This window comes from Cygnus olor, chromosome 3 (assembly GCF_009769625.2).
Source record: "Cygnus olor isolate bCygOlo1 chromosome 3, bCygOlo1.pri.v2, whole genome shotgun sequence".
In the NCBI taxonomy this organism is placed as follows: domain Eukaryota; kingdom Metazoa; phylum Chordata; class Aves; order Anseriformes; family Anatidae; genus Cygnus; species Cygnus olor.
In genome coordinates this window covers 20231091-20251947 of record NC_049171.1, presented here as the reverse complement: position 1 = coordinate 20251947, position 20857 = coordinate 20231091, and the positions used below count along the sequence as shown (strand labels likewise).

Genomic DNA, 20857 nt, shown 5'->3' with positions numbered 1-20857 from the left:
TTATAGAGATGCTATTTCACTGGATTAACACTATGAGATCAGTCCTTCTCCTTCAGGATGATTCTCCAATTAAAATTATTTTAACACAATTTTAAGCAGAACTGTCATGTGATTGTTTGGGGGAATCACATGCAGAAGGAAGCTGAGACTCATTTTCAGACTGCATTTTCTTCTTTGAGGATTCCTTTGCAATAGATAAGTTTGAAAGATTTTTTTTTTATTTATTTATTCTTCCAAAATGGCAGAACAATCACAGTCTTTATTTGGTGAAGAAGAGAATAGCGTTTTAGGTATACTTTGTTGTTGTTGTTGTAGTATCATTAAAATATAGAGTAGGCACGTAAAACAAACAAACAAATATGAAGGACCTGAGCTTTCAGTTTGTAATTAGTTTGGACAGTTTCTGCTGCACAAATAGTTCTACTGATTTAGTATAATATGAGAATTATAACAGAACTGGGCATCTGCTAGTACAGAAAAGTAAGAATCACAATAGTTAAATAAGACTTGACCATCAACTGTTGTGATATGAATGTTGCTTTTAGAAAGAGAAAAGGAGCAAATGCGCTGCATGAATAAAGAATTAAATCTAATTAAGCTAAATTAAATTCAGATTCAGGTGCAATTAATGCTCATTAATTCTGAATTCTTGCAAGACATAAGCTGTGGAATGATTTCCATGAAAATGTCAGAGAAACACAGTAACTGGAAGAACTAGCAAGGAAATATAGGAGGAAAAACACAAATGAAGCGGTTAAGAAGTCAAGGCAAAACTCCTTGGGTTTGATATGAGAAACATTGAACTGAACTGATTGAACCAAAAGCAAAAGGATTTACAACTAGATTTAAAACATTTACAGAATGTGAGTCTTGTTTTGGTGATAGCCATTTTTCATGATCTCCAGATTCAGTGAGGGAACCTGACCATCTTCTTATCCATCTCACTAACTTAGACACAAATATGGTCTTCCAGAAAGAGAAGATGTGAATGTGTTCAAGTACTGAAACTTGTTAATTTGATCAAACACCAGGGGTCAGGTTGCTCAGAGAGACTATGGAATCTTCATCTTTGATATTCAAAAAAAACAAAAACAACAACAAAAAAAACTGCTATTATGTTAATTGCCTTATGTCATATGTTATATGTTATTTATGTTGATACTCAAAACTCATTGGGACAGATCGCTGAGCAAACTGACTTACATTGGCTTTAAGCAGAGTGTTGGACTAGATGACCTCCAGAGGCCTCTGTCAGCATATGATTCTGTGTGGATCTTCTTTCTAGAAAGGCTCTTAGATATCATCAGAGAGAACAATGTCAGCTCTGACAGAGCTGCTTTGATGTCTGACAGAGGGGCTAAGAAATTCTCAACTGTGTAGAGATGTGCATTTTGTTTATTTTGGTTGCACTTGTTCGCAGGACAGATCTGTTTGACATTTAGTCATGGAAGCTGATCTACAATTCTCACCAGACATTCCTTTCACATGAGAGGCAACCATGCAGTGTGGAAGGGCCACAGAACGCAGGGACAGTATTACACTGAGCTACAGTATAAAAAGTGGGCATTGGGGTACCACTGCCTGTTGCACTCAAGAAGGATTTTTTTTTTCAAAGGTGATTTACTGCTACATGCCTTCAAGAGAGAGTTTTGTGTTTTGGATTGTAACCTGAACAAGACAGTTATGAGAAAAATTGAGTGGCATCAGCCCCAAATTCTCTAAGCCTCCTTGTTAAACCAAGCAAAGAGGTGAAACAATTTTCACTACCCAAAGTACTCTGAATATTTTGCATCAGCAGCTAACTTGTGGGAAGCTGCATGAATTCACATACATATCAGTCTTCATAGTTTCCTTTGGCTTAGTACAGACATGTTGCTATTTGTGGTGTTCAAGCTGTGCCTAGCTGGAACTTAGAAAGCCTGCTTTGAAGCCGAAGCATGTAAAACACTGAGTGTCATCATTTCTAAGTTCATCCGTGGTTTCATCTCTATAACATTATGTTTTGAATAGCAAACATTCTGTAACCATTAATCAAAACTTCTAGTATTCCTTTTTGGGGTGTGGGGGAGTAGATCATTGTATATGTGAAAGGCATGCAAATACAAAAGGTGATAGAGAAAATCTATAAGTTTTTTTTTCTTCCCAATATGTAAAATTTTAAAACAAGTCTACCCACTTGTTTTTGGAAAGACCAAAAGCAACTACTTATGTTACCTCAAGATGTACTTCTCTTTGCTTTCTTAATTTTGTATTGTTCCACAATGCTTCATGGTACGACACTTGTTCTTGACTTGCAGACCAAGCTGGCATCCGTTGTACATTCATATCCCACTTTAATTACATGAGTGTACCCATCTGTTCTGACTTTTCATACATCAGAGATCTACTTGATTTTCTTTCTTCATTTCCCTCTTGAGTGTTATGCTTCATTTACTTTTCTTAACCGTTTAACTAAAAGTACTATACACAAAATGTACCGATTGCTTTATTAAACATAACACGTTAAGCTTCTAGTCATTGCAGCATCAAGATGCTTTATTGCTGTAGGAAAACAATAAGTGCAAATAAGAACTTTCGTTTATCTGCTATGATTGGATTACATTTTGTTAGTGACTTGTTTTATCTCCTCATAATGAGTGCCATTGCTCATTTTGTTCCTACAGGAACTTTTGCAAAGTATGTTAGAACACACTAGAAACTTAATAATACATTGATGATGTATGGGTAATTTTCCATGCAGTTTCCAATAGTAGTCTCAAATTGGTTATGCAGTATGGGAATAGAGTGGTGAAAGCTGTGCTGAGAATGGGACAGTTTGTAGTGTTATGTCTTATTGCTCTGTAAGAAATCAAATGACAGGTTTCAATCCAGGTAACAGAACAATTTTTATCCCACCCACGTACTGAGACTCAATTAAAATCTCACTTACATACTGAAGAAACACAAATAGCTTGGTATTGGGTACCAGCACTTGGTTGCTTTTGTTCCATACAGACTTTTTTTGAACTGAATAATTATTCTTTGTCCACTCGTATGGGCCAAATGACCATTAAATAAACCTGTCAGTAAGAAAGGCATGGGGAGAGAAAGTAAAAAATATATTAGATTTTTTTTGCATCCGTATAAAAAGATGCATTTATACATAATATATGTATGCATATATGCAACATTTAAGCAAACACTGATTCTGAAGAAGGAAATTCTATTTTCCTTCTTTACTTTTTTAGTGTTTTATGTTTTTGTAGACAAGTATACATTTGGAACTCTTTTTTCTTTATGTTTTTTCCTTCCAAATATTCTTGCATTTATGCTTCTCACTTTCTACACCTGTATAGTGTCCTTTCTCTTGTTCTTTTAATTTTATATTTTCTCCTGTTTCTTTATTTCCTGTCTTAACAAATTAGTTTATTTCTGCTTTTTGAGTGTCTTTTCCTTCATCTTTTTGGTTTACACTTGATTTTCCTCTTTTTCATAGTCATTAGTACTTACTTTCTAGTTTGCCTTCCTCTTATCCCAAGTAACAGTAATACAGTTCTAAATCCACTGAGCTCACTACAAATCTTTCAATAGTAATCATTCTTCAGTTACCTAGCTTGACTTTCCCTCTTCCCCTAGAGAGTATCTCATTCAGTCTTCCATATCTGGTACAGCAATCTGCATATAAATCAACACAAGCCCTGCTTTTCTCCTAAATACACAAAAATTCTAAAACAAGCAAGCAAACAAAAAAAGCTTTTATGCCTTCTAGCTGTACTATAATTCTCTTCCTAAATATATATAAATACTGAGACTTCAGTTAATATTCTTCAGGGATACTCTTCTCTGACTTCAAAATTGATCTACAAATGTGCTATTTGTTGAATTTTTTCACATCTGTGTTAAAAAAAAAATGGACCAAGTTGATATAGGCATTCATTTTATAAGTGTTTTTTAGTGTTTTAGTGTTTTTTAGAAAGATCTAAAGATCTAAGATGCTACATCATTTTGTCTACTAGCACCTTTAAGACTATGGTGGTAATATACAAGCTATAATCTTGTGATTTAAAAGACTGTTTGCAGGGTGGTGATTTTTTTGTTGTTGTTGTTTTGTTTGTTTTTCAAATTACACTGAATTATAACATACCATCTAGTTTTTGTGCATCATTTTTTATTTTCTTTTGTAAAAAATCAGCAGGCCATTTCATCCTTATTTCTACTGTGAGACATATAATTGTTTTCTACTTCCACAAACTATTTTGACGAGGTGCAGTTAAGTAAAGGTTTTAAAGAAAATGAGAACTGAAGAACTGTTGATCAATGTCTGATATTTCGTGGGAATTATAATCAAATTTAGAAACAAAAAGGTTCTTCTTATGTTTTTAATAGTTCTAAGACTCTCTTTGCTTCCATGATATGTTATTTGGGCTTTTTTTTGATTAGAGTTCTTTCTTCCTGGAACTGGAGTTTTTGTTAGTTGTTTCAGCAGACTAATACTCAGAGCAATATATTTGAAAGGTAACTGAAATACCGATGTTTGTTTTTTTGTGTAGACTTTGATAAAGTAGAATGAATAGGTGAACTTACTCCATATCCATGTATTTTTTTAATAATAAATTAAATGAATAAGAAAATAAATGAGAGATGTTACAATGTTGTAATAATTCAGTGAACTATTGAATGTACCATTCCCTCAAGAAGTACCATTCCCTCAAAATGGGGTTCACATTCCTCCAAAAGCTAATCCAGTGAATGTGGTTTTGTATGATTCTTCTTTTTGGTCTAAGGTTGAAAAAGATTCTGAAAGATGTCCTGTAGGACAGCTTACCAGCTTACTATTGAGTTTATAGATGCTAATAGTTACAAAAATCTGTTTGCAGTGTGTAGAATCAAATTTAAAGCTGATTCTGCTCTACCACAGGTAGACTGGTCACAGTATGATGTGACTACAATAAAAATAAATAATCAGTTCCATCTCAGCCAAAAATCTTTAAACACGTGCCAAAAAGTATCTCTGCAACTAATCAGAAAATACGGTCTGTGTTTGTAGCTCAGTACATTCATAAGAGAATAATCTAAAAGATAAGTGCTACACTAAATCAGGGCTGTAATGTTTGTCACTCCTACTGCATATTGCAGTCATAGATAAGAATACAACAGCGACAGTCTTCACACACATTCTATAAAACAAGTAAAGACTATTATTCCCATTTTACAGATGGAAAACGTTGGTGTAAGGCACATTTTCATTGGAAAGAAATCTCATTTTATTTCAAGTTAGAGAAATTCAATACCCTTTCTCTAAATGGAAAATGTTACTCAAGATTATCATTGTCTTCTGTGCTACTGTTGGTACTTAAAACCAATGCTTACTGGCCAACCTGTGTTTTTTGTCAACTACTGTCAACAAAAGAAAATCAAACTTATTTGGAAGTGAAAACACACTTGTATGGAATTGCAGTCTTCTGATATCATCCTGCCCTGAGTATCGGCTAAGAACTTCTAAGAATTTGTTTTAATATACTGAGTAAACATCTTTGATTTGCAGCAAGATATATAGTTATGTTTCTTGGGATGTGTCGTGTTTGTTTTAATATATGATGTTTGATGAATGGCCTGGACAAGCTGAAGACTATCTGTGACAGTTTTGCCATCTGACGTTGTGGGTAATTCCAAAATTCTTTGGTGAATGCTGCTTTAAGAATAAGTGGTGATGGTGGTGATGGCAATGATGATAATGAAAAACATAATAGTGAGCTAAATCATTTGCTTATCAATTTAATCAGTAATTAATTTTTTTTTAGAAAAAAATAATACTGTTACAAGTTAATTGTGTGCATTTGCAAGTCAGCAAACATGACTTCATGAATGTGAAGGAGAATAATGTATTGTTTAGGTCCTGTGTTTTGGACATTGTTGTTTTCTGAGTTATTTGGTATTATACTACCATGCTGATAAAAGCAATATATGATACAATTTGTAGTAGATTATCAGCAATACTATGGTATATTTTGTTAGAATTATGAAGTGTCTGAACATTTTGCTTCTAAACCTTTGCTGACTAGTATAGATGCAAAATTTTGGGGAGAGTTATTGGATTTATAAAACAGCAAAGTGAGAATTGAAAGGGCTACTGTATTTATTGTGCTATTTACTCTTTAGAATGATAATGCTGGACCTCAGTAGAAGAGTATAGCAGAAGCAGTATCTGGCTCAACATATTGATCTATATAATTATTTCGAAACAAATAGATTGGTAAGACATAAGCCTCATATAATGAAAAACTAGAAAACAATGTGTGAAATCCTCATGATACAAGAGTATAAACGTACATCTATACTATTAGCTTATCCCTATCCATTTTTTCCATCTTTGTGCTCTGTAGTAGCAACGACGCATAAACATACCAAGCTTTCAATAGAAAAGTATTTCTGAGATCACTGTTTTTTTTTACTTTTTCTATTTTTGTCTGTGTGTGTGTGGTTTTTGTTTGTTTTTCCCAAAATCTATCCATAGCACAAATGCTGAAGTTTTCATGCAATTTAATGAATGCTTTCTTCAGGCTATGTTTTCACTGACTTCCAGCAGAACTCTGTGGGCTCAAAATATTCGCAAGTGTTATGACATTTCAGCCTCTGTGTAACTCAGTATTTTTCATAAGTGTAGCCTTAAATGAAAATGAGAACGCAATAGCTTTATATTCAGATTGGTGGAGCATTCTAGAGTCCAGTTCTTGTTTCAAGGGCAATATGCTCTTAAAAACTTTAGAATGTGAAAACATTTGGAATACATTTAGGTTATTTTTGGTGGGCAACTACTTTCGTGATATTCTATTACCACACTATGGGATTATTCCTTTACAAATTTGCAGTTCCCTCAGAAAGGAAGCATGCACTCTTACTTCTTAATTTTATATTATCTTAAAATTAATTTATCCGAAATATATTTAAAAAGTATTGTAATACTGTTGAAGCAGAGTTCTGTAACAAATTATGTTGACATTTAATTCTACCAGAACATAAATCATGGTCATGAGATAAAATGTACCTAAAAAAGTATATAAATTCTGTAAGACAATTAGTGTGACAAAGACAATTTCTTAACAATGGCAAACGTGAGCATACAGAAAGCTATTTGATTTCAGGTAAATCTAGTGACTTACTCAGATGTATTTCTTTAGAGGTGTAAGCAACTGAAGGTTTGTTTAGTATTTCCAAGTTTTGACTGTGCAATAAGTAGGGTAGGATCATATTGTATATAAACTGCTGGATGTAATATTTATGTGCAGCTAGGTTTTCTGCTGGCTCAAGTGAGAGCCTTCTGAGACACAAGTAATGACTTCTCAAATGGTGATTACTAATGGAACCTTCTAACTTAGCTAGATTCACTGTCTTGGTACATCTGCTTTTATAATAATTACTTAATTTTTACATATTAAATTCCACCTTTTCTCTGTGGCTGAGATAGACACACAGTGTATGCAAATCTAGTACTTTTGCTGACTGGGATCGGAGCAAGATTCAGACAACCTGTACTGTAAAGGTACTTTGAAGGACTTTTTACACACCAGCATGATTAAAGGCTTCAAGAGTACGGTAGCGGTGGGAAAGCAAACAGGAAGAAGATGATGCATCCTAATCTAAGATGACCAGTTTCCTCGTGGAAAGACAATCTATTCAGATATATTTTTGACCCACTGAAAAGTAGAGCTTTCATTTTAAATTATTTTCTTTTGCAGGTCATACATATGGGATGGGTACATGAGAGACTTGAAGGAACTGATTCATCTCAGCTCTACAAATTCAAGTTTCTGGCACTGAAGGGTTCATCCTTCTACATTTTCAGTACTCCACCGGTAAAAAAAAATATTTTTGTTATAGTGCCATCGTATATGGAAACCTGTTTGTTATGTCTGGGTTTATTTTTCCTTACTAAGAGAAGTTGTCAGCTGAGATTTCAAAAGAAGTTAGAGCCATAAATGCCACTGAATTTCACTAAGCTTTAGATATTTAACCTCTTTCAAGGTCCTCTGAAAACCATACCATATCTGGTTAGCTAAAAGAATTCCTAATAGGGAATATACTGTTTTTACTTTTTAAAGTTTTTAAGTTCATATTTTTCTCTGGTTAGTTACAGTCAAATTTTTTTATCTTACATTTATTCTAAGACGTTTTTGGAGATGTAATGAGTTGCTAGTAACTCCTTAAAGACAGTACACATCATGAAATGCACCATCCATACTAATAGTAAATGTGGATTTTGCGCACAGGTAAGGGATTGAACTGTTAGAGAGAATTCAATGCTAAGTGTACAGTTTGAACAAATGACAGCATCTTGCTTTGATAGTTTCTTATTACATAGTTAGTAAAGAGAATTCTATTTCACAACAGATGACTTACCTAATATTTTTTTTTGGGGGGGGGGGGGGGGGGGCAGAAAAAATAAATAATAAAAAAAATCACCTTAAGAAAATTAATTTACAAGAATGGAACAGAAATGAGTTGTAGAATTCTAAACTCTTAAAAAAATTACCCGTATTTATCACATTGTATTTTTTTTTATCCTTCTTTTCTCTCCAGAAAGCCTTTGCTTTTTTAGCTAATCAAAAAGAACAATATGTGGAATTAGAATGCAATTTCAATTAAACAGCTTTGTAACATTATTGCTCAGAAGGTGGTCAATCTCCCAATTTCTTCAGCTGATCCAAAAAAATCTCATCCTTTACATGTATGCCATCTACTTTACCTTACTAAAGTACAAATTTTAAACCATATTTATGAACCTTAAGCCAAACCAATCGGTAACATTTTCTCTTTCTCTAGGTTGTAATTCTAAATCCAGGGATTCCTATTAACTTCAAACATTATTTTTTAAGTGGCTAAGTAATAGTAATTTAGCACATCTGGGAAAAGGTTTCGTGTTTTTTTTCCCCTGCAAAAAAATTATTACTCCATATGTTAAGTCAAGAAACTAAATCTTGATTCAATTACTGCAATCCAATTAAAATGCAAAAACAAAACAAAAATATTAAACAAATAAATAACACACCACATGAATGCTTTTCCTTTATAATTTTTTCTTATTGCTTTTAGACTTGTTTTTGAAGAAACATTATTGATATAATTAAAACTATCCATCTACATGATACTAATTGGGGATAAACTACTTCATTTATCATGTTCAGCACTTTACAAAAGAACAGACAAATGAGGATGAATGTTTAATAGTATTTTACCATGTTATTTGTCAGTATCTAGTACATTCTATTGGGTTTCTGTGCAAAATTTTTGTAGAAACAATGGCTTTTCAGAAAAATGCACAAAGGTGACCCTTTAGTCATTGTGTTGTTACATCAGTAATCAGATACACTAGTGAGTGTAAAATATTAATGACAAAGCCTATTAATAATAAAAAATCTGTAGACCATTTGCCTTGTTATTTAATCATGCCACTGATTTATTGTATCGGGGGAAAAAAGGAAATTAGAAGTTTCCAGCAACCACACCAGTTGAGAATTCAAAGCTGAATCTAAGGCTACACTTTGAAGCTGATAATCAGGGCCCTGAGGGCACCTCCAGCCCTGACTGTCCATGACAGCCAGGACTCCATGTCAACACCTAGGGCTGTCAGACAGGGGGGCTGCAGCAAGGCAGCTCCCCACATCCCTGCCCTGCCGAGCAATGGCCCCCACCAGGCCAGTTCCACCCGCAGGCCCACATCTTGGCCTGGCCTCTGCCTGGCCCCATCCCCAGGGAGGTGCCTAGTGAGTTGAGGCTTCTGCAGTGTCCCCAGCTGCCTGGGTTCTGCCTGGGGGCATGTACTGGGCCTGGTTGGAAGGGAGTTGACTTTCCCCATAACATCCCCTACAGTGCTGTGTTCTGTATGTGTGGCTAAATTAGAGCTGATAACACACCCATGCTTTGGCTGTTGATGAGCAGTACTTGTACATCAAGGCTTCCTCTGTTTCTCACATTGCCTCCCCAGCAAGTAGGATGGCGGTGGGCAAGAGGTTGGAAGGGGACACAGCTGGGACAGCTGACCCAAATTGGACAGAAGGGATATTCCATACCATATAGCTCAGCAATAAAAAATAGGGATTTTGTCTTTAACAGAGTATGTTGCTTAGACACTGAACATTGGTCTACTTGGGCAGGTGTGGTGTGTGCAGTGTGTGACAGTATTGTTTTTGTGTGTGTGTGTGTGTATTGTTTTGTTTTTCTTCTGCACTTGTTTTTTTTCTCTTTTTCCACCACTTATTGAGCTGCCTTTGTCTTAACTGTGAGCTTTCTTGGTTTTGTGCTACTTCTCTCCCTTTTCTTGCTGGAGGTGGCAGTGAGTGAGTGGCTGGCTGGCTGTATGCTTAGCTGTTGGCCGGGGTCAATCCACTACAAGTTGGTGTCATATACCCTGGCTTGAGAGACCCTGCCCTGCCAAACCCCAGGGAGAGCTCTCATAGCCCAGGCGCTGGTGATATGTCATGTCCCAGCTTTGTCGCTGGAAACATCGGTTGCACAAAGCCATGCAGGGAGCTGCTTCACTATTTTTAGACATATTTAATGGTGCTGTTCTTATCATTACTTCTACTGACTTCTTTTTTTAAATATTGAATTGTTCTACCACAAAAATAAAAATGTTTTAACATTAACATGGTAGATAAGATTTTCCACTATGTTTTATTTTGTTTCTATGATGGTATTGCTATTTGCGTGCTAAATCACACAAAGTAGATGACCTACATGTCGTAGTTATCTTTAATTGTAATTACCTTACTTGTATCTTTACAACTGTTTATAAAAGGATCTAGTACAATTTTTATTCTTTTTCTGTTTCTTTGTGTGTAAAGGATCATGAATGTAAATACAGCTGCTAACTTTCATAAGAATGAAAAAGATATGGTTAACCATGCACAAGAATCAAGAAAAATGTAGAGCAAATGTTGATTTTATAATATGAAAGAACCTATGGAAAGTAGTCTATTTTTACTCTTGTTTCAACAGTATCTTAGATGCTGCTTCTAAAAATGTAGAATCTTCAGAATAAAAGTAAATGTCAACAATGTTGCTCACTAGAGAAAGGTCTTCATGCACCCCTGAAGTGGCTCATCTAACAGTATTTAGGAAATCTGCAGATTTAATTTACAGATTGCTGTATCTGGATTATGGCACATTTCTGAAAACTACACATATGAAAAATACCACAGCACAAATAGAATTTATTATTTTGGATATGTTAATATACAAGCAGTATTTTATTACATTCTAAAAGCATCTGATACATTTCTGTCAATTTTCAGGTCTTGAAAATGTTCTGAATTCATATCCTAGAAGAAATTGTGGAGACATCGTTCAAAATTATCATTTAAAACAAACTTTTTTGTTTCTTTAATTCAAAATGTACAGAAAAATGAAATGTTTTGTTTTTATTGAATATGTGCTATATGTATGGGAAGATGGTACTGAGTGATTTTTTTTATGTCGTACTCACAGATCAATATTGTTTTTCAATTCAAGTCTTAAAGTAGCCATGCCTTTGGAGTTGTTATGTTGCTCTTAATTACAAAACTGTCTTTTTCATTGTGATTAAATAGCACTGAAGTGATTTATGTGAAGGTAGTTAAGCAATCACTGAATATCCTGCTTATAGTTTTAAGAAAAGGAATAAATGCAACAGTATTGTGTAAGTAACAGAAATAATTATGAAACTAATATAGAGTATTTTATCAGTGTTCCATCTTTGAAAAACATTGCAGAGATGCATTCGTAATTTTATTAGCATGACTGTTATCCGTAGGTTCATGCCAATGCTTTGTATGTAGAGAGAACTGCCACATAAGTTCTGAATAGTGGTAATTGTACAGTATATATATGCCCATGTAACAACAGGAAAGAGGTGGCAATGGGTTGTAGGGCATAGACTTGACCATGGATGCTTTTGGTGAACTTTCTAACTCTATGTACAAATTCTTTATTTATTTTTTTATTTATTTCTTCGCATCTTTATTAGGATCTGATTTCTCTTTAGTGTGTGTTTTGTAGCATCTAGTTTGAGTTGGTTTACAGATCCTTAGGCTTCTTAAACTGCTATATCACAATTCATTTAAAGAACATTTCTCGATATATTTTTTTCCATTTTAATATCTTTTTTATAATTTTTGAGAATTAGACTTGGCTCATTTTTTCGATTGGTGAAGAGGCTAGTGAAAAGAACTACTATTGACCAGAAAATGTTCAATCTTTCATCTCTGTCATTTTGGTATTTCTAGGTGAATTGGATGCTTTGAAGTGTGATACTCCTTTAAATGCAGCCATTTATTTCCCATGTGCATAGTACAATCCTTTAGTGCTGATCTCTGAATAAGCATGCAAATCTTTTATGATTGGTTTCATTACAGAATTCTCTTTTAAGGAATAACTGTTCTTCAGTTTGTTGCTTGCTATAAGTATGTTGGAAAATGAATTTAACTTTTTTTTTAAATATATATCCTATTTTAAATTGTAACCTTTTAAAGAAAAAAATAATTATTTATTCACATATCTAAAACTAAGTATATTTAGAATAGGAGCATTCTCCTGAACTGTTGCTGAGATCACTTGGTTTAAGAAGAATTGAGTAGCTTCCTTTAGTTTCTTGAATCCTTTGTGATGTCTGTTTTGAAAACATGATATGCTTACAGAAACTCACACTGAAGTTAAAAGTCCTTCCTGAATACTTAACATTTTTGTAACTCTTAAGTGCTTATTTCAGTCTCTCATTATGGACTTAAAACTGTAAGTTCAGATTCCAATTTTTGTATCCCAGTTCACTTCTGTTATCTCTGTGGTCTTCTGAGCACTCGTGCTCCCTTTCATCTCAGCTTAGTGTTATTTGTGAGTTTACAAATGTGTTATTTTTTGATCTTTCTGAAAGAGTTAATTAGCAAAATACCTACAAACCCAAATATTTTATAGCCTTTGCAATTTTTCATCATGTAATGCATGAGTTAGCTAGGGAGTTGTATATTCACCGAATTACTGTAAATAGCAGCATTCAGCTACTCATGGTCATAAATTTATGTGTTAGACAAACAAGAATTAAATTGGAAGCTAACTGAATGCCACTTGGTATTATAATGTATTTTTTACGCTTTTTTGGGCACTTTGCCAGAACTAAATTTTATGAATGAAAGTATATCTCCCTAAGCCATTCTGAATATACATTTTTAGAAATGTTTTGTCAAAAACTTTACTCAAAAATAGTTAAGATTTGACATGTTAAGATAAGTGCAAGATATTCCAATGTCTAGAATACCTATAGGAATCATTTCAAAGGGAAATAATGAGGAAAAAAAGGGAAATAATGAGAAAATATAATAATGAGAAATACTTTGTATTATGTAAGGAATATGTTTCAATATTACATTTATCTTAGTTACCTGCATTTTCCTATCAGGAAAAGGCTCTTCACCAAGAGGGTGGTCAGGCACTGGAACAGGCTCCCCAGGGGAGTGTTTATAGCACTGAGTTCAAGTGTTTAGACAGTGCTCTCAGACATACGACCATGTATTTTTGGGTGGTCCTTTGGGGACCCAGGAGTTGGACTCAATGATTTTTGTAGGTCTCTTCCAACTTGGGATATTCTATGATTCTATAATTCTACATATCATTACCCAGTGTTTGAATGGGTGATTATAGATAAGCCTTTAATAAATGGAAATGTCCCTTAAAACAAATTAGATATACTGCACTTTTTGTGATTTTTTTTTCTGATCCTTTCCAGCTTTTCTCATTAACTAGAATTATAAGATAATTTGTGATGATATGCAACTGTTAACAACCGTATTTTAAACTTAAACATACTATGATAGTTCTGAGGTGAAAACTGTAATAATGTCACCTGTCTCTTTGGATTCCAGTATCCCTTTGTATTATGTTTGTTTCCGTTCCTTAAGGGGAACCTCCTCAAAATGTCATTCATGTTCTCCTGGTGACCTTGCACACTATGATATTCAGACAGTTTCACTCGTCTTTAAGTATTGTAGTATTTCTCTGATATACACAGTAGAAGAAAATCTTGGCTTGTATAGTTGCTGGTAGTGATCTGTGATCATTAGCTATCTCTGCTGAAAAAGTCATAAGAGGTTACAGAGAAACAAAAGATGAAAGAAATACACAGGATATTGGGGAGAAGGCAGTAGTCAGGGTAATGGGGGTATTTAGAGTGGATTTAACAGCAGTATAACCATTGTCCATGGTACATCATTAGTAACAGAAAAGGACTCCAACAGTTTAAATTAATCTTCAGGAATCAAAACAAAAGATATGAGGAAATGTAAGTTGAGTCCTGTCTCAACAGTTTTTAGGTTATAGCCCATGTCACTAAATTCAGTTTCATAAACAGCAGATGAAGTAGGTGCTTATGCTTTTATGTTTTGTCTAACCACTAACAGGAATGAAGGATTCTCATGTTTTTAACTGAGATTGGAAAGAATCTTTCCTTTTCAGAAATTCAAGACCAAATAATGAACTAGCCACCATTCTAGCCTATAAACCTTATTTTGCAAAAAAACTTGAAGATCCCCTTTGAGGATCAACAAAAATGATCCAAAACCTATAATATTTACAGCCATCAAAGTAAAAAAAATATAATAATAAAATAAAATCCTGTAGAAAGGATCAAGCAAAAACCTGCAGTACTTGCTGTATGTGAGCATGTTTAAAACTATATTTCTTTAGGAATCAGTTTTATAATTTCTCAGTTTCAGTTGTTTCTAATCTTTTGTGATTGCTTACTTTTAGCAATAATTAAAAAGCAAAACTCAAATAAAATATTGAATGGACCTTGAAGGAGAAGATTAATGGAAATCTAAAAATTAGAACTGTGTGACTAAAAACTTCTACACTTCATGAGGTGATGGGACTACAAATATACTGTCTAAAATTGCTTTTATATACTTTTACTTATTTTACTGCATGCATTGTATTCAAGTGATGTTTCTTACTTGACTGCTAAAATATAAAAAGTTTAAAATGCTGAACCCTAGATTTTGAGTCCCTTTATACCCTGAAAAGAAGTGGTGATAGAACTTTCTCTTCCAGACATCTTCAGTCCCTTTTGCAGAAGGTGATTCATCTCATTCAAATTCAATCATTTAGAGTGTAAAGATCTGATCTAAACTTACCAAATTCTACATTCAGTGACTGAAGATAAAAAGAATTCCCAAAGTCTGTTCATCAATCTCATGGAAAGGAGCTAAGAGAGCCGTGAGAAAACTTGTTTCTTTTTTTTTTTTTTTTCCCAATATACAGAAATTCAAACTAAATTAACAATTAGATTCACTTGTTAAAATTAGATCCTTCTGATGTCTAAATTTAGGTAAGGTGATTGCCATCTTCAGAATTCGGGTAAATTCTGAAACACTGCTTTGAAACACAGAAAAAAAAGGGCTAATTAATAATAATGTTCACTGGTTCCAATTGGTGCGGACAAAAAGCATATATGATTAGACAGAAAATAAAACCAAGTTCACTTTATTCCTCTGGCAGCACTCAGTCAAATAACTTTTGATAACTAGTAAAAGTCACAATAATCTGCTCCCAAGTGTTGTACTGGTTTGGATTTTCACCCTTTTATTATGACTCAAGGTTTTCTAAACCCTGATGGTTTAGAATTCATGAAGACCTGGTAATCCAATGTAAAAGTTATATAAAAAAAATAAAAAAAAAAAAAACAGCTCTTCATACAAAACAACAGGAGCAAGATTCAAATACTGTAGGTGAGCTTTGTGTTATTATGAATACAGAGAAAAAGAATCCATTATTGGACTTTCACCGTTCTTTCCTGATTATGTTTCTTCCACAGAAGCCAGATGTTTTGTAGCCAAATTTTGCTTTTGCTAATAATTTAAGTGACATTTTCTGCTTTCTTCCTTTGAGGGGCAAGGCAGGAGAGGAAAACAAAGCTGCATCTTCCCTGGTATTTTAAAGCATCCAAGCGTCTATTGCAGTCACCAAAACAGTTATTTCCATGTGCTAAAAGCTTCAGTTTAGTCACATTTTTCATATATCTATACAGACATTCCTATGCATTCACCAAGAGCTAGTATTTTGCTCTAAAATATGTAATCAAAATAATGTGTATTCCCCTGGTATTTTTCATACTCATAGGTTCTCTTTTTCTTAACCTATGTAGGTTAAGAAAACAGATTATCACATTGTGTCATGACCTAGACTTTAGGAAAAATCTTCAACTGTCATTCTAACTGTCAACTTCTAACAGCCTGTAATATGAAAAAGATAAAGTGACAAAAAACACATCTATTAGTAACATCTATCATTATGAAGCACACAGCTGACAAGATTTTAAATTCAAATTTTGTAAACACATAGTCCTTTTCAGTTTTTAACATAGATATAAAGATACTGGTGGCCTACTGTATATAAACTCAAATCTGAATTTAGGAACAGATCTTGGTCTGTTGGTTCTAAGAGTTTTATTAAATTGAGATGTGCTGCTGAATGCCTCTAGGTTTAAGAAGGTTTTGTGTGTTAGCATGCTGTAAAATAAATATGCTTATGTACCTGACCACAGAGATTACAAAGAGGTTTCCATCATGCTGTAGTAATATTGGAAAAAAAAAATCAATGTAAGTATATAATACCTTTTAATTATAGCAAAAGTCATGTAGATGCTGTTTCTGGAAAAACTGAATACTATTTGACAGTCTTTTCTAGATGCTGGATATTAAATGTAGTTAACACTTGCTTAAGCTTAAAGCATCTGATAGAATAATGATTGGTGAAATCTTTATAATATTTTCATCTTTATATGATTTTAGAATAAAGAAGAATTTGTTCTTAATACTGTATTTTGATATTATAGGTAAGCACACTAGACTGGGTACGAGCTGAAAAAATCTATAACCTCTGTGAGGTTCTATTTAAAATTCACAAGGTAGGTTTCCTAACAATTACATTATATAGTAAAGAAAGCTTGCCTCTTCCTGTTAATGATGAGCTCAATTTAATCACAACTAGGAGTAGCTAACATATAAATATCTTATATGTTGTTATAAAACCTTTTTGCAGTGGATATTGCATTACCTGTATAAATATAAGACAGTATGGAAAATGGATTAAGCTCCAAGTGAGCAAGTTCCTAAAATTCTTCCAAATTGAAGATTTTTTTTTTTCTTTGTGAGAACCAGTCAAATGAAATAACGATTAATCATAATGACTCTGGATATTGTATATTTTTAGTAGCTTAGATTTTTAAGTGAATGTAATGAAGAATGCTTTCAGTGTAATTCCTGATGTACATAAAAATGCTTTTGTTCAAGTTTGAGTAATAAGTAGACAATTCTGTCATTCTTAGATAATGGGTAATTTGATAACAGTGTAGTTGGTTTTACCTTAAAAAGGGCAACATGTTCCATTTGTGTACCATATAATTATTTTTTTCCACCATCTAGAGATGCTGTCATGTTTTCTGTTTAGTTTGTCCCAAGGAAGGATTTAGGACAAACACTTGGTGGTGTGTTTAAATAATTCCCTGGGGTGACAGCGAGTTTCCATGTCCTGACTGCTCAAACTACTTGTACCAATCTGACTTTCCACAACAAGGGCATATGTCCTACACCAATTCTGTGGATTGTGATTTAAAAATAAATAAATTGAAAACCTGATGAAGTTACAAACAGGGCCATAAGCACAAAGAACGGAAACACCAAAACAAAATAAAATAAAACAAAACAACAAAAAAAGAAAAATAGCTCTCAATTATGAGCTGATAACTATATTTTACAGAGGTGTCAATGCCATTAACTGTCTGCTAAAAGAGCCTGATGTCAGTTGCCGGTTTTGCAGTTTTAACTGATAGTTCAGAAGTTCCAGTCCAGTTCCTGTCTGCATTCTGTTATAAGCCTGCTTTCACTGGGCAGGGGGGCATGATTCTAGCAGAAGTGGGAGAGGGAAGGGTCCTGGCCAGTGCCATGCCAAGAATCTGGCAATCCTGAAGTTCAGAACTAGAGATGAGCTCCAGAGCACAGGCTGCAGGAGCTCAACCCTATTTCTGTGGGAATAGTATTATTTTAATGTGAACATATCTCCAACTGGGTGTCTATGGGTAACTTCAGATCCTGACCAGCACTGAGACAGCTGCAAAAAGCAGAGAATTTAACCCTGATTATTGATTCTGTCTCCTTGAATTTTCTTAAAATTTACATTTTTCCAGATAAATAAGTTGGGCAGCACTAAAGCAAACGTTCATTATGCTTTTTGAAAAGGTTTTACGCTGTCACGTTTGGTTTTTTTTTTGTTGTTGTTGATTTTTCTGTTTTTCTCCTTGAAATATGAGTGATTTGAAGCTCACTCCTTCCTTGAATATTCTGGTAATTTCAAGGACAATCTATCCTTAAAGCAAATTCTATGATAATTCTATGATAATGCAAATTCTTTTTCATTACGAAAAAGAAGTAGGAAATAAACCACCAAAGATTCAACTTTTTAATGTTCTTGACATTTTAATAAACGAATGCTTAATTACCAGTCTTCATGAATACATTAACTAAAGTGCAAAAGCTCAAATTCAACACTTTAACCTCTTTTCTGTTGATTCTTTGATATAAATGACAATGGGGCAAACTAAGCAAATCCAAAAAGATGGAAATAATCTCAAGAGATTAAAGTTTTTACATTGCAGACTGAAAGGTGGAGTTTATGTTGTAAAAACTGCAGTTTGGGAGAGGGTTTTTAAGGATTTGGGGGAGCTGGTTAGATCTAGTGCAAAGCTGTGGTGTAGAGTGTTTTTGTATTTTCTCAAGAAAGATGGTTATAAGGCAAGGTGCACTTGTTACTCACTTAAATGTAAGCTTCTCACCTATCTTCATTATGCCATAAGAATTGAAAATGGAAAATAAGAATTTGATATGGGAATAGCATTTTAAAACCAAACGTTTGCTGTATTTTAGGCTTATGTGTGTATACATATGTTTATGTGTATTCACATACATATGCAAATATGTGAATTAAAATTTATATATCACATACTTGCATATACATGAACATTTAGTGGTAAAAAACAGGTGATTGAAAATATGATCTCATTTATCAGGTGTTTCCTCCTAAGCTTGCTTCACACTCCATATTTACTGGAATTGTTACTGAAAACCTGTATTTTTCAGAGGCGAGAACATTATATGCATTTTTAAAAGCGACCTGTCTTAAAACATTTTATCTTTTTTTTTTTTTCTCATAGTATTTTCACACATCACATTTCTAAATAGAAAGTATAAAATATAAATGCATTAGTCTAATTGCTAGGAGTCTAATTGCAGTACTGAGTCTTGAAGCAGACGTAGGCTTAATAACTGTTGCTCCAGATGACGTGCAGTTATTTCGTTCAGCTTCCTTTTTACCAGTCCAAAGGAGTGGCAAAAAATAGCTTTGAAGTGCCTCATTACCTCTCTGCTAGGCTAGCTGTAGGGCCTTTTGTGACAACACAGTGTCATGTGCCCTGGTGGCATTATGTGCTGCCTCTGAGATATTCCCCAACGCACCCATGACTTAACAGAGTAAATTGCATAGGGCTACATATGCCAGCTCAATGTTATTCAATAATTCACCAGCACAATCAACATTATCATTTCCCATGTGAGTATATCCTGTTTGGAAGTATATGTATATGGAAGCAGTACACATGCACCAATAGATGACCTGTGCTTTTTATTACTCAGAAGTGGATCTTCACTGCTGTCCTGTGAGGGTGGTTGTGTGTGCATCTAGGACAGGAGGGATGCAAGACCCTGAACTTTTAAACATTTATCTTACATGAATCTAAATATTTCAGGTTACATTTTGATGTACAAATCCCAATTGATTGTTTGTTTTTTATGTGCATAGAGTTTCAGCTTCAGGCTTTGGTGGAGTATAATATACTATTAGAGGTCCTAGGAAAATAAGTTAAAATTCTTTAAAAGGTTTATCCTGACTACAAGATTCTAGGACTTATGTACCAGTAGAGAGCTGCGTTCTGGTCTTTTCAAAGCCACCTAAGTCCAGTCCAGCACTATTGCTTTTACCTCAGATCTGCTTGACTCGAGCTCCTAAACTTAACGTGAAGTACTGGAGAAATAAAATTCTGGTTGCGGGTAACTCTTGAAAATAAGAAATAAGATTCCATTTGTAAATTGTTCTTTCAGTATTCCCTGTCCCATGTCATCATAGAGAAATAGAGATAGGAAAGGGCTCTGATAAATTGAAATTTGAAAATACATAACTTGGAAAATCAGGCATTGAAAATACTCAAATGTATAAGCTTTTAATTTACTTTTGTTTTTCTCTATATTTATGTTAGTCAGTGAACACTTGAAAGATTAGGGAAGCTTCTTGTAAGAATTTGTTTTCATTTACAAAACCTTCTGTTAGGGGATGCTTTATATTATGAAAGACTAATGTCGAATTTCTCATCTTCTTCATCCTGAAGGTGATGACAGGATCTCACTTCACTCCTCTTGTAGTTGCAAAGCAGCACTGGCAGCTATTAGGGGATATTTGAAAGCTGACATCATTATTTCCAGAATTAGCCCATATGTTTGATAAATTACTGCATCTCTGGGTGTTTAGCAGTTTGGAACCCAATTCAAATGGAGTAGTTATATTCTGCTAGAAGGCTGATAAACAGCTCTTGAACTGTATTCAAACAATTTAGGAATTACCTTCCTCTTCACTGTAAAGAACATATTGCTATAAATTCCTTTTAAATTATGTATGCATTGCTTGTAAAACTTTGACAGTAATTCTGAACTACAGAAGTAGCTTAGATTACATGATACAGGGTAAGGTGAATAAGAATCAATGAGATAAATTGTTCTCGCCAGTGTTGCTTAATTCTCAGAATATTTCTTCA

The 20857-nt window shown here is 33.9% G+C and overlaps 1 protein-coding gene across 1 annotated transcript in view; it reads left to right on the top strand.

Annotated features, from left to right (window-relative positions):
* SNTG2 (syntrophin gamma 2) overlaps positions 1-20857 on the top strand; it is a 165278-nt gene that overhangs the window by 107362 nt on the left and 37059 nt on the right. The window contains exons 12-13 of the mRNA XM_040550870.1: positions 7716-7832; positions 16835-16906. Coding sequence (XP_040406804.1) covers positions 7716-7832; positions 16835-16906 — 189 coding nt within the window. The remainder of the gene's footprint in view (positions 1-7715; positions 7833-16834; positions 16907-20857) is intronic.